This window comes from Anser brachyrhynchus (assembly GCF_964034855.1).
Source record: "Anser brachyrhynchus genome assembly, chromosome: 6".
In the NCBI taxonomy this organism is placed as follows: Eukaryota; Metazoa; Chordata; class Aves; order Anseriformes; family Anatidae; genus Anser; species Anser brachyrhynchus.
The window spans coordinates 24,291,919-24,304,840 of NC_137700.1; the positions used below are offsets into that span (position 1 = coordinate 24,291,919).

A 12,922-nucleotide genomic window follows, 5' to 3' on the forward strand; every position below is an offset into this window, starting at 1 on the left:
ACACTGTCACTCAAAATAACGGAGTCACTTCTGTTAAAGCGGGACACAGATAACAATTTAGGAGACAGCACACCATCCTGTAGTCAAACAGCTCCACCTTTCACTCTCTCCAGAGCACGACTGCAATGTAACTTGCTTTCAGGCAGGAAGTAACTGAGGATTAAACCAGCCTTTGGAAGTGGTTTCTTACATTCACACAATGCTTTTGATGCAAGGCTAGGGCACAGCAGTGCAGCAGTCCCATGCTGATTGCACGGCCCTGGGTTAACAAGGGAAAGCCAGTTGGAAAGGATTTCAGACCAACTCTGTATATCAGATAAAATGACTGTAATCTTTAGCAAGAGGGGAAGAAGCAAAACACAGACATACAAGGCATTCTCATCATCAATTTGTGACTGCTGACCCTCTCCGAAAGAGGATATGAATTCCCTTCTTTCCCACCTCCAGCCACCACTGTGAATTCCCCATCACTATGGCTTACCCCTGAACCACAGAAGCGTCCCAGGCGGGGTGCAGTGCTGTCGTAACCATCATAGATCTCCATGTAGTCGTACCCACAGTCAGCTTCTTCCTCGATCTCAAATGTCTGGAATATCAGCTCCACCCCATAACCATCTTCAGCTACAATCACCCAGTCACAGTTGGCTTGACCTGGATAGTTGTTGTCCCCAAACTGAGCATGGGAATACAGCTCCTTAGTTTGTACTTCAGCCTTTAAGAGCCCACCACACACTGAAGGAAGAAAGGGCACAAAACAGTCTCCTCAAAGGCCCTACCTCACAACAAAGACTTGCCATCCCACTTTTGGGCCATCTGTGGGAAAAGAAAACCTCCAGCATATGTACAACAGGGAAGGTAACTAACCACTGCACCTAACTAAGACAAAACAGTGAATTCTTCAGTTATCCATGAATCCAATGACCCACACAGTGTAGAGAAGCCTGATCCTTTTGGTTTCTCTGCCGCCAATGAGGAAGATGCCTTCTCTCACATGCACTGCTGCCCAGTCTACTTCGTTCATTTAGTGGCAAAGGTTGCAGAAAAGTGAATCTTGATACAACACGCCCACCTCTGGGCTGCCACAAATAGAAGATTAAGCTTTCTGTGTCTGTTCACAGCACATCTCTGCTTCCATCATAGCCAATCTAGTATAAGTTCATTCTGTGTGTGGGTCAATATACCTGAGAGGCATCTCTTGCTAAGCTAAGCTGTGTCACCTCATTTTCTGAGGATTGATGAGGAACAGATGTGGCAGCTGCTCAACCATCTTCAATTTAAACAAGTGAAGATGAGTAGGAACACCTGATGTCAGTAGAACTCTCAGCTAGTATCTATGGTATGATGTCAACAATGGTCTGAGAGCTGGTTAGCACAATTTACAACCAAATAAAACTCAGGCTAAGCTCCTTTTGCAGAAAAGTGTGTCTGATCTTGCCTGGTAAACAAAACAGTGAGATCTGATGACATCTCATCACACTGGGATATTGGCAGGGAATCAGCTTACCTGTGCTGTGTTTTGCCTGGAAACCTTTTCTTTGCACAGAAGCATCAGAGTAAAACCTAAGGAACATCTTGTTAGTAGAAGCTACCACAGGGTCTGGTTTCTTGCTGCCACAGAAGCGACCAAGGATAGGTGATTTGCTGTTGGGCCCATCATACATTTCCAAGTGGTCATAGGCGCATTCTTGGTGCTGTTCGATCTCAAACTCATTGAAGGTCTACAGTAAGAATAAGGAAAATGGAAAAGACACTTAACAAATCTGAGAATGTTTCTCCCCTTGCACTCCCATTCACTGATCACTCACTACTTTCACTCGGTGGCCAGATGTTGCAGAGATATTCCAGGTGCACTCCTTCCGGCTTGGGTACTTGTCAGGCCAGTTTGGACTGCTCATCATTCCCTCTGCACTGCTCAGCTTATGCTCACAACCAGCTTGAGAAGGAGAGAGATCATAAGACAGAGGCATCAAGGTAGGTCTCATACAGGCACTGCATTACTGAAACATCCTACATGTTCCTTTCTGTCCACCAAGACCCTAAGCATGGCAGAACTAGGGAAGGCTTCAGTCACTGGAAAAAGTCTTTCAGAATTACTGCATAATTCTGGTGGGTTTGTCCCCAGAAAGGCCTGTATGTTTGGCATCCCCTGCTGCAGCCAGACTAGCTGGCTGAGATAACTGATCAGCTGGTGAAAGAGACCATCTTATTCCCCTGAGCCCCGTTAACCTCACCTGTACCCTCACTCCCAAATGTATTCTCCTGCTCCTCTGTTTCATCTGCCCTGCTCCCAGTGACAAGGTCTCCAACCCTGCCACTGTGTTGACTGGGAATGGATCCTGCTGAAAACAAGCCCTGACTTTCTTTTCCCTAACTAGTTTTTCAGCTAGCAGGGGCTTTTTCAGTGCCCCAGACTGGTACGGCACTTGGCTGCACAAACTAGCTTCCAATATAGGGCAGGAAGCATTCTGGTTCAGATAGTTTTTGTGGTAGCTCATCTTTCCTGAATGCAGAGAGCAGGGACTTACCTTCTTTACAATCGTGGCCATTTTCATGCAGCATAAAGCCATTTCTGCACTGGCATACATAGCTTCCAAAAGTGTTGATACATTCATGCTGGCAACCACCATTGTCTTTGGAGCATTCGTCCTTGTCTGGGCAAGATCAAACCAACAAATACAGAGTTACCAGTGAGAAACAGATGACCACTGTCACCAGTTGTGAATCCCATATCCAGACTGGTGAATACAAACACAAACCTCCAATCTCTGTTGATGGATTTGTCCAGTCATCTTATTAGCCCAGACACAGTTTTCTTCAACCATTTTTCATTCCATAAGATGTACCACAAAAATGTTTTATTATATAATGCAGGTTTTGAATGATTAAAAATTCCTTATCTAAAAGAAACCTATAGCAATGCCTCTTTCTTTTAGAATAGGGACCAGGAAAATAATCATGCAAACTCACTAGCGTATGCAAAAATCTGCTGGTCAATCTCTATATTTTCAAGTTTCTAAATGCTCTGATGAGCCTCCGTCTTTAAGCTGCTCTGTTCAAGAGCACAAGCAGATAGAGAAGAGGATCTAAGGTATGAGCTGCTATCTGAAGCTGAAATACGCCCCAGATGTTCATTGCTGTATATTCAGTTCTATGCTGAGGCCACAGAGAGACTGTTTCTCACCCTGACGGGACAGCAGCCCATGCATAGTTCAGAGAAAAGGGAAAATAAAGATACTTCTGTCCCACCTTTCTCATAAACAAATCCAAGGGGGTTGGCTCTGAAAAAATCAGGGTTACAGTAAAGGAGATGAAAGGATCCAGAAAGCATAGTGAAAGACACTTGTTTTTAGTGCCCTCCCACTATGGAGTTCCCTTGACAAGCTGATTCCCTGGATCCTGGACCTCATTAACCTCATCTGACTCCTCATTAACAAACACATTTCTAGATAAAACACACTCCACTTCACCTTTCCTTCTTCTTGTTAGATTTAATAAGCCAAGCCCCTTGCCCTGATTCTACTGTGCCACTGTCTTAGCTCAAGCTCATTTTACTTGATCATCCTCCTCAAAAATATTAACACTCTTCAGCCTCTGCTGAAAAGACAGCATGGAACTGAACGTCGATTTTCATCCAATGCACAGTTAACCACGAGAGCTCCCTGCCAACAAGGTGCATCACTGAAACCAAGAGGTATGGAGGAGTCAGAACTTCCACTAGTATGCACAGCACCGATGGAAAGGATTGCTGCATAGAAGATGTCTAGAAATTTTCTAACTCCCCTAGTTTCAGAGAAAAAGAGCTATTCTTAATGACACCAGGGGCAGAGAGAATTTCTAGGATCAGGTTCCCCATTCTTTCCACTGTGGAGGGACAAGAGGCATTGATGAAATTCATGCACCTTGCTGACATCGCATTGTGAAATTGGACCATACACTGCACGGAGAAACCAAGATGAAGGATGACACAGCACAACGCAACTATGCTTTTTAGATGCAACTATGTCAGGAGGTTTAAGATAATTTACGAAAAAATGAGAGGTTCAGTCAGAGGAGACAAGACACATACCAGAGAAGAAGTGGACTTTGAATCCTTTCTTGGATACTGTGTTGTCTGATTTGAATTCCAGTCTCACGTTGTTGCTATGTGATGTGATTACTTCGGGCTTCTCTGAGCCACAGAATTTGCCATGCAGCTTGGAGTCAGAAGCCAACCCACTACGAACCTCGACATAGTCATATTTACACACCTGCCAAGACAGAAGGCAGTCGACTCAGAATAGAGCATTTCAGAGAGGGGACAGAGGCTTGACTGACAGGGAAAGAAAACAGCCATCTACTCATACACACTCCTAATTTCCCCAAAATCTCTTTTGTCAGTGTTCTTACCCCATTCCCTTGTTGCCCCAGTCTTACAGCTAGGGTCTGTTTATTAGAATAGTAGGGTTTCCATTTAATTTAGCTAAAATAATTAATCCCACCTTATTCAAGAGCCTAGTGGCATTGAATGAACTTCAGCAGCCTCCTGAATTAAAGAAGAACCATTTACAGTGGAGGAAATGAAACCTGAAAGTTTTGTTCTGAATCCATCCTTTCCTTGGCAGGGCAGAGAACAGATTCTGTGGTTATTTTCTTTACCCTTGAGGAACGCTACTTCTTTGTTCATTTCCAATTATTTTCCTACAAAGGCAGCCTAAGGAAGGGTGGGATGGGACACCTATTAAGGATGGAGAACACCTACGATTTTGCAAAACTGGCTGAGAAAAGAAGCCCATCTATAACAGAACAACTTTAATTCTCCACTCCCTAGAGAAAGAAGATTCAGACTTCAAGGAGAACAATCACTGTTATTGGCTTATTATAGCAAGGGTCGGGAAACAACCAGAAGCTCCACCAGCAGGTCAGACTCCTCTTGCTTGTACCCAAAGGATTTACCCAGTTCCAAGTTAGCCAATAGTCACAGTTCTGAGATGCAGGGATTGGTTACGTACGTCATTGCCTTCCAGATCAAACACTTCGAACTGCAGAGAGATCCGGTATTGAGCTGGAGCTACCACCTGCCAGACGCAGTTTTTGTTAGTAGGATATTCCTTGGGCCATCCAGGGCTAGTAATGGTCCCGTTGAGCTTGGTGATGAAGCCCCCACAGGCAGCTGGAGAGGCAATAAATGAACACAAGGTTTGCTTAGTTCTATTCAGACACAGAGTGGGCCATACTGTTAGCTGGGAAATGAGTCAGACCCTGACTGGTGGCACATTTCAAATCCCAGCCTGCAGAACAGGTTGAAAAATGTTAGGAGTTGCAGAGAAGGCAGAAACATTACCTGCTACAAACCACCAGTGAAACACACACAGCCAGGCAGCGGCCCTATGAGTCACCTAAAACTGTGTAAGACTGAACTAAATTTTACTCTACAGCCTTGGGCTTACTATGGATCAGTTGATTTAACATGCACAATACAGTTGTAATGGTCAGCTTGGTAAATTCACCCACACTCAGTCTGACAAACCTTATTAAGTTTAACGGTAAGGATTAATTAGAGGGCAATGGAATCTCCTCGGGAAGACACTCCTGTCAAGACACACCAACAAGCCTGTTGGTGGCTTATTTCAAGTAGGCTGCATTTTCACCAGGGAAAATTGAAGGTAAAATCAGAGACTTAGCTTTACTCTCTCATTTCCTTTAAAAATTCAGGACATCTCAGTTTCACCCTCTTGAGAGAGGGAATGGTTTTTACCTTTAAGAAATTGACCTCGGTTTGCTCTTTTAATGCAAAATTCTACTTGCAACAAAGCATTTTTTCCATGCTGTTTCTTTGGAGTAATGAGATATGGCTAGATCTTCAAAATCCACGAGGTTAAAACTTTCTGTGCCTTGTTCCTGGCATAATTTTGCATTAAGAGAACTAACCCAAGGGAGCAGCTTCAATGCAAAAAAGTGCAGCAATTGTTTTATGGACTTGATAGAGCAAAGAGTAATATAAAATCAAGAGTGTTGTAGAACCTAACAAAACAGAAATTGCACAGAGCATTTGGATTTTCACCAAAACTTTCCAGCTCATTTGCTTATTACTCTTAGCACCTCACTAGTTTTAGCAGAGGTAGAACAACCACTTCATCTGGGGGACAGTGAGGTTGCATTTACATTCCCCTCCATCAGAGTCAGCAATGCTAGGCTATCTGCCCACACAGACCATCTGTGTTCTGCACGAGAGCAGGTAGCAGTGACAGAAAGGGGAGCCCCACCGTCCTTTCCACAGATCTGCACGGGCTGCTGTCCACTCCGTAACAAAGACATGCTCTGTGCTGAGGAGGCAGGATAGCATTAGGCATCCAGCCTAAGGAAGCCAAACCAGGAGCTTTAGCTGTCAGCTTCCAATGTTCCCCCTATCCTATATGGTATATCATGGGAGATCTGCTCTGACCAAGAAGGACAACAGTTTTTAGAGGGATTTAGCAGTAGACAATCACTCTATTTTCAGTTTTTCACCCTAAACTTGATGTTAACAAAATAATTTTGGGGGGAGTTGATTGGGGGGGGGGAGATAAACAGAACCAGAGAAGATGAAGGAAAAAGGAGAATCATCTCCAAGCTTGTTCAATTCCTTTGTTAGCTGTAGTACCCACCCTACGGAGAGATGCCTCTATCTCTACATCACCCACCTTCACAGCTCTTTTTATCAGCTGTCAACTCATAGCCAGGCTCGCAGGTGCATTTGTAGCTGCCCAGTGTGTTCTCACAGTGCTGCTCACACCCGCCGTTATCCGGCAGAGAACATTCATCCATCTCTGTCAGGAGGAAACCAGAACAAGTCATACTTTTCCCTCACATTCCTCAGGTAACACTTTTGGACAGAAGGATAGTACACAGAGATTTCATTTTCTGGTTTCTGTTTGTGGATTCACTATGAAGAAAGTAGAGCATTCCTTTGTTGCTCCACGCTTGGACACAGTATAATAGCTTCTAATCTGGCTGTTAAATTACGCGCTTGAGAGGAAAGAGAGGTGTTCTCTCCTACAATCATAAAAACAAACAAACAAAAAAACTGTAAATAGTCTTCACAATGGGAGGGACATGAATTCTCACGTCCTGGCCGTGGGCAGCTACATTTCACTAAGTATTGTCTTTCCACTAATATTTGCCATCAGGTAGAAAGGCACAACGTGAGCGTAAGTCAAACACATCACAACTAATACTTTAACCATGTACAGAATATGTATGCTTCAGTCATATAAACAACTTGTTACCAAAATGAAGATAAGTAATGAAGCACAACCTTAGAGCTTTCCCTTGAGATATACATGAAGGGTTGGACAAGAAGTAATTGCTCTTCATATCTTCTTGACGTTCTCTCTTGGACATGATCAATGACTTACCCTCTCTGAGCTGCTTGCAGGTTTATTTTCTCTGAGAAGTTAGAAGTTACCACTGCAACTTGTCACAAGGCATAAATTTCAAATCAATTTTTGTTTTGTTTTAAGCTGAGTTATTTTCTTTCAGTGTTGTATGACATATGATTTATGCTCTATTTCTTTCATAGTATGTTAGGGCAAAGCTGACCCATTGGCTCAATCAGGTATGGATGGTAGTCTGCTGAGTGCCTGCAGAGACATGCAATTTGTTCGTTTATTTTGTTCAAGAACTGGCTGGTACTCACTCAGCATCCCTCTGGATATGGAGGTAGTCTGCAGACTTCAGATCCCAGCTTGGAATTCCACACAGACTATGGGTATGTCTGCCCAGCTTTTGCAAACCATCATCAGCTCTGCCCACAGTGCAAGTTGGCTAGAAAAGGTGTAACTGTGGCTACTGTGGTGCTTGGCCCAAGCAAAGACACTTACGTTCCTCAGCTGGACTGACAAACAGGGACTCAGCAACACCCTTAACATCCACAAGCTGCATTGTTCTTGTTCACACACGCAAGTTTGAGCGGACTTTGCAAATTCTAGTCTGCCAGCAAAAATTGCACAGACAATACCCATGTCTGCAACTGTGCTAACAATTCACTCTAAGCATTTTTATACCCCTGCCACAATCACCCTGCACTACCAGCTCCTGAAAGAACCCAACATGTCTTGAGGAAGAAATACTATCTGTATCTCTATGGAACCTGAGAAATTTAAACAAGTAAATCCAGGCGCTCTGAGAATTGTCCAGGGGCTGGAATGAAACATCACAGTATTTGTCAGTGATCTTGTAAGCACCCTTAATGCAAAGGCACAAGTTGAATTAGAAATAAATAAAGGACTTATGCAATCCAAATATTGGCATTGCAGCTATTAGGTACTACCTCACAGCAACCGCATCAGGTATTTTCCCAAGTAGTTATATATTTGGTTTCTGCCTCTGTCAAGCCACCAGGGTGCTGGTAAAGAACCATGGCTTGGATCCAGCTCTTAAGAAAAATCTTTGTCTTCATTCGCATCTTCCTGAAAAGGATCTCAGATTAGGAACGTGTTTGTTTCCAAAAGCATTCTAATTTTTTCCCTGGGATTCTACTTACATTTCAATTTACCTTCTCTCCAGAAGATACTTTTGGAATAGAACTAAAGCAGAGGGTTATTTTTAACACTCTTTATACAGTACTAATGCCTTCTTTGAAAATATCAGTATCCACTGGCACAGAAAAATGGGGGTCACATTCAATCTAGTGGAGTAGCGTGTGATAATTTTCTGAAAGACTATGTAACAAGTGAAAATAAGATCACAGGCTAATACCTGTGTTACTCCACACAAGGTGCTAGTGCCTGTGCTGGTGATGACCCATGAAAGAAAGGCTGCCCTTTTTCAAGCGTGATCATCAGTAAGGTGATGTTCATGCCTCATCATCAAACCTTTCTATAATCTCAAAGCAATTTGTGTATAGACTTGATTTTGGCAGTTGTACAGGTAAGTCGAAAAGCTTTGAACTAAAAGCAGATAAAATGCAAACTTCATTTTGGCAGTAGATTAGGGGATGAGTGGTCCCCAAGTTCAACCTTGAGAGGTACCAGAGATCACATACCTTTGAAGAAATTTGCTGCAAAGCCTGCTTTATTGATGGTTGCATCAGATGTAAACTTCATCCATACTTTATTTGAGCTGGACTTGATATCTCCTGGCTTCTCGTAGCCACAGAATCGACCGATCAATGGGCTGTATTCAGTGAGGCCATCTCGAATCTCCAGGTAGTCATAGGAACATGTGTCATGCCATTCAATCTGCAAATAAAAAAGGGTGGGCCTGTAGCTCACTAGCATGAGAGCTGAGTCAGGATCGCTACCCAGTTAGACACTGGCCAGAGATCAGGTTTGAAAGCAGCATCCCAAACTGGTCACAACTAGCTGCATGTCTCATGGCTGCTGTTACTACTGCAGCTGAAATCACATTCAAATACGAATACATCTCAGGTCAACAACTATTTCATGGCTACCCTCCAGTGAAACTCAGTCCTTGACTTTTTCCATGACAAGCTACTTTTCCATGAGAAGCTGTAAGTAATAGAGAAGAGCAACTACAAACAAATGTGCTCAAGGAATGGCCTTGGGGTTATAGTCAGGGAGTAGCGGTGTCAGCTCTTTCTCGGACAATCACAGTAAGTGTGCACAAGCCACAGCAACCAATTAGCTAGATGGGATTTATGGACAAACCCAGGTCCTGTCCACTCCCGACTGTGACTAACACATTAGTAGTCAGAAATAGATCATCGAGCACCTAACTAAGAGTGTAAGACATCCTATAATAGCAGAAAACCTTTTTGAGCTTTTCAAGGACTGTCTGCCATCTGGAAGTGTGATGTTTCTTTGGACAGTCACAAACACCCTGAAATCTGCCAAGTCCCTGTAACGCCAATGGGAGGTTTTTTGCTTGGAATGTGAACATTCAGTTTCATTTGACCAGAGTAAAGTATTAAGGACTCCTGAATCCCTTACTTAACATAATCAGCAATTTTGTGCCCATTCTTGTTCTTCCTATCTGGACTAACAGTTTTTGAAAACTCATCATATTTTAAACTTGGCTTCAAAATTTCTGAGCAAACTTCTGGTGAGGATAAATAATGTTCTGAACTTTTTCTTTTTTAAAGTATTATTATTTACATTACTTCCCTTTTAATTTTAAAGGATCTAGAGAGCTTAAACAATAAGTATTCAAGAGCTTACAATGGCATTTCTCACCTCAAAGGCTTGGAACATGATTCCTATGTGAAAGCCCTCAGGAACTGTGATCTTCCAGATGCACTCTTTGGAAGGTCTGTAGTCATCTGGGTAATTAGGAGATTGGATCTGGCCAGCATCTTTGTGAATTTCTCCACCACAAATAGCTTCATAAGAAACAAGCAGCAAAAACATGACATTGCAGGGGTAAAGCCTGCTCCATAGCTAGCATTCTTCCTCATTCAAATCTGTATCGGTAACACTTCTTGCACAAAGGCAACACAAATGTCATGGCAGGTTTTAAAAATCTAACATTAAGTCTTTAATAGCATCTCCTGTCTTGCTGTACCAACCTCTCTAGAAGGTGAACTCACTGAGACACAGAATTTTATGGATTTGTGTGTTTCACACTCTAGGTCAACTCCATAACTGCTTAACACCTGCAATCAGCAATAAGGACCAGGAAAAGATGGAAGGAAAAAAAAAAAAAAAAACAAAAAACAAAAAAACGAACAGCTGCAAATCTAATCCAACCACAAGATGGCAGTATTAACAAGCGTGAGCTGAGCTGTTCACCAGGAGACCTTCAGGCTGACTACTGCGCATGAAAAATTTAAGTTTGTGCTAGATGAAAAAATGAATAAATTTAAAGACCAAGAACAGATAACTTAATACAAAATCTGGTTTCATACAAAAATAGCAGAGACCTCAAAGACAACAGCAATTCAGCATAGTGGCAAGCAGGAGAGGTGCCTGAAAACTGAACGAAAGCATCACCCCAGTCTTCAAAAAGGGCGAGAGAGAGGACCCAGGGAACTACAGGCCAGTCAGCCTCTCCTCAGTCCCTGGAGAGGTGATGGAAAAACTCATCCTAGAGGAATCACTAAGCATGTGGAAGACAAGAAGGTGATCAGGAATAGTCAGCACAGGTTCACCAGAGGGAAATCATGCTTAACCAACCTAGTTGCCTTCTGTGATAGGACAACTGGCTGGACAGATGACAGAAGAGTGGATGTTGTCTGCCTGGACTTCAGCAAGGCTTTTGGCACTGTCTCCCATGACATCCTCATAGGCAAGCTCAGTCAGTGTGGGGTGGATGAGTGGATGGTGAGTTGGACTGAGAACTGGCTGAATGGCAGGTCTCAGAGGGATGTCATGAGTGGCACAGTCTAGTCAGAGACCTATAGCTAGTGGTGTCCACCAGGGGTCAATACTGGGTCTGGTATTGTTTAACTGAGTGATAAATTAAATCAGTGACTTGGATGAAGGAATAGAGTGCCTCCTCAGCAGGTTTGCTGAATATACAAAACAGGAAGAAGTAGCTGATACTCCAGAGTGCTGTGCTGCTGTTCGGAAGGATCTCAACAGGCTGGAGAGATAGGCAGACAGGAACCTCTTGAAATTTAACAAAGGCAAGTGCAAGGTCCTGCATCTGGAGGGAGTTAGCTGTACAGATATGAGCCTCCTTATGTCCTAAAAATTGCTCATAGCAGGTAACATTGTCTTGGTTTTGTCTTGTGAGTTGCTGATATTTAACTGTAATCTATTTAAAAGAAGTGCTTCACTAGTGCAGTGCTAACTTCTTAGAGAATCAGAGCTCAGGCACAACCAAATAGTTGCACCTGAAAATCAGCTGCAGAGCACAATTTAGATCGCAGTCCAAGTTCACATATTCAGAGCTACAAGTGGTGCTAGAACCTCTGAGGCACCCTTTAGTGAACTGGTTCCCCACCTAACAGAAAGAGGACTATGAGAGCAAAAAAATGACAATGTCTTTTACTTTTTCATTTTTAACAGCCATAAAATTGTCAGCCTGCAAACAGTAGTTTCTCTATCCATGGCAGTAGTTCACACTAATATTCAGTTGAGTGGTTAACTGTACTGGAAGAGTTTTACTGCTAAATGGAAAAAACATCTGTTGACAGAGTCTGAGAAGGCAATAACAATGATAAATTTGAGGCTGCCAGCAGTGCTATAGGACAAAACCACCAGCATCTTCTCCATTTTGAATATAACAAAAGAAAAGGAACAATATGACTGAAAAAATGAGGACACTTTCACTAAACTGACTTCCTGTATTTTACTATACAATAATTCTACCATTACACAGCTACGTGCTTCTACCTCCTTTCTCCCATCTATTTAAAACCTTAGAGACAAGAACTGGAGGAATCTAATCCAAAAATCAGTCCTCACCCACGGAGCTCCCAGCAAAGTTTGAATGCACGGAAGTTTAGATGCATTCCCAGAAAAGAAGAGGACAGAGAAGCAGTGGTAAGACCCACCTTGACTTTTCAATATGTGAGGGAGAAGAGTTCGAAAGAAAAAGAGTAACTTAAAAGCAACGCAGAAAACTTTATGACAAAAATTAACAGAAAATTAAAGACTTCAGAGCAGTCTCTCTTGGAAATAAAAATTACCCTTATTGCCTAGACGCAGAAGTCACAAAGCATCAGAGCAAACTACCTGACAATGAAGGAAAGAAACAAGCTATTACCTATCTGCTGTTGAATCAGAGGGAAATTGGGATTACGGAAGATTTTTGGAAACTCTCCCACTTCTGCACATAAAATATCCAGAGAGATGCAGACAATCTCATTACCTGCTCCTCTAATAGGATGAGGCTGAGTTAAGAAAAGAAATAAGAAGTGGGCCATCACTGCTACAAACTGGCTTCCACCAGTCATAACCTGTACTTGCTCTCAGAATCGGCAATAGATTTCCCACCTTTCCAAAGGGAAGTTGCTTACAGGAAAGGATTACATAGAAAGCTGAAACCCCGAAGAAGCAGG

The 12,922-nt window shown here is 42.8% G+C and overlaps 1 protein-coding gene across 17 annotated transcripts in view; it reads right to left on the reverse strand.

The window, feature by feature from the left end:
• Window positions 1-12,922, reverse strand: part of TLL2 (tolloid like 2) — a 93,244-nt gene that overhangs the window by 11,355 nt on the left and 68,967 nt on the right. For all 17 annotated transcript variants that reach the window (XM_080598165.1, XM_080598166.1, XM_080598156.1 and 14 more), the window contains 9 exons: window positions 10,152-10,297; window positions 9,002-9,197; window positions 6,660-6,785; window positions 4,989-5,149; window positions 4,067-4,247; window positions 2,526-2,651; window positions 1,806-1,933; window positions 1,505-1,718; window positions 482-732 (listed from right to left, as the gene is read on the reverse strand). In XM_080598165.1, the coding sequence (XP_080454291.1) occupies window positions 482-732; window positions 1,505-1,718; window positions 1,806-1,933; window positions 2,526-2,651; window positions 4,067-4,247; window positions 4,989-5,149; window positions 6,660-6,785; window positions 9,002-9,197; window positions 10,152-10,297 (1,529 nt within the window). The remainder of the gene's footprint in view (window positions 1-481; window positions 733-1,504; window positions 1,719-1,805; window positions 1,934-2,525; window positions 2,652-4,066; window positions 4,248-4,988; window positions 5,150-6,659; window positions 6,786-9,001; window positions 9,198-10,151; window positions 10,298-12,922) is intronic.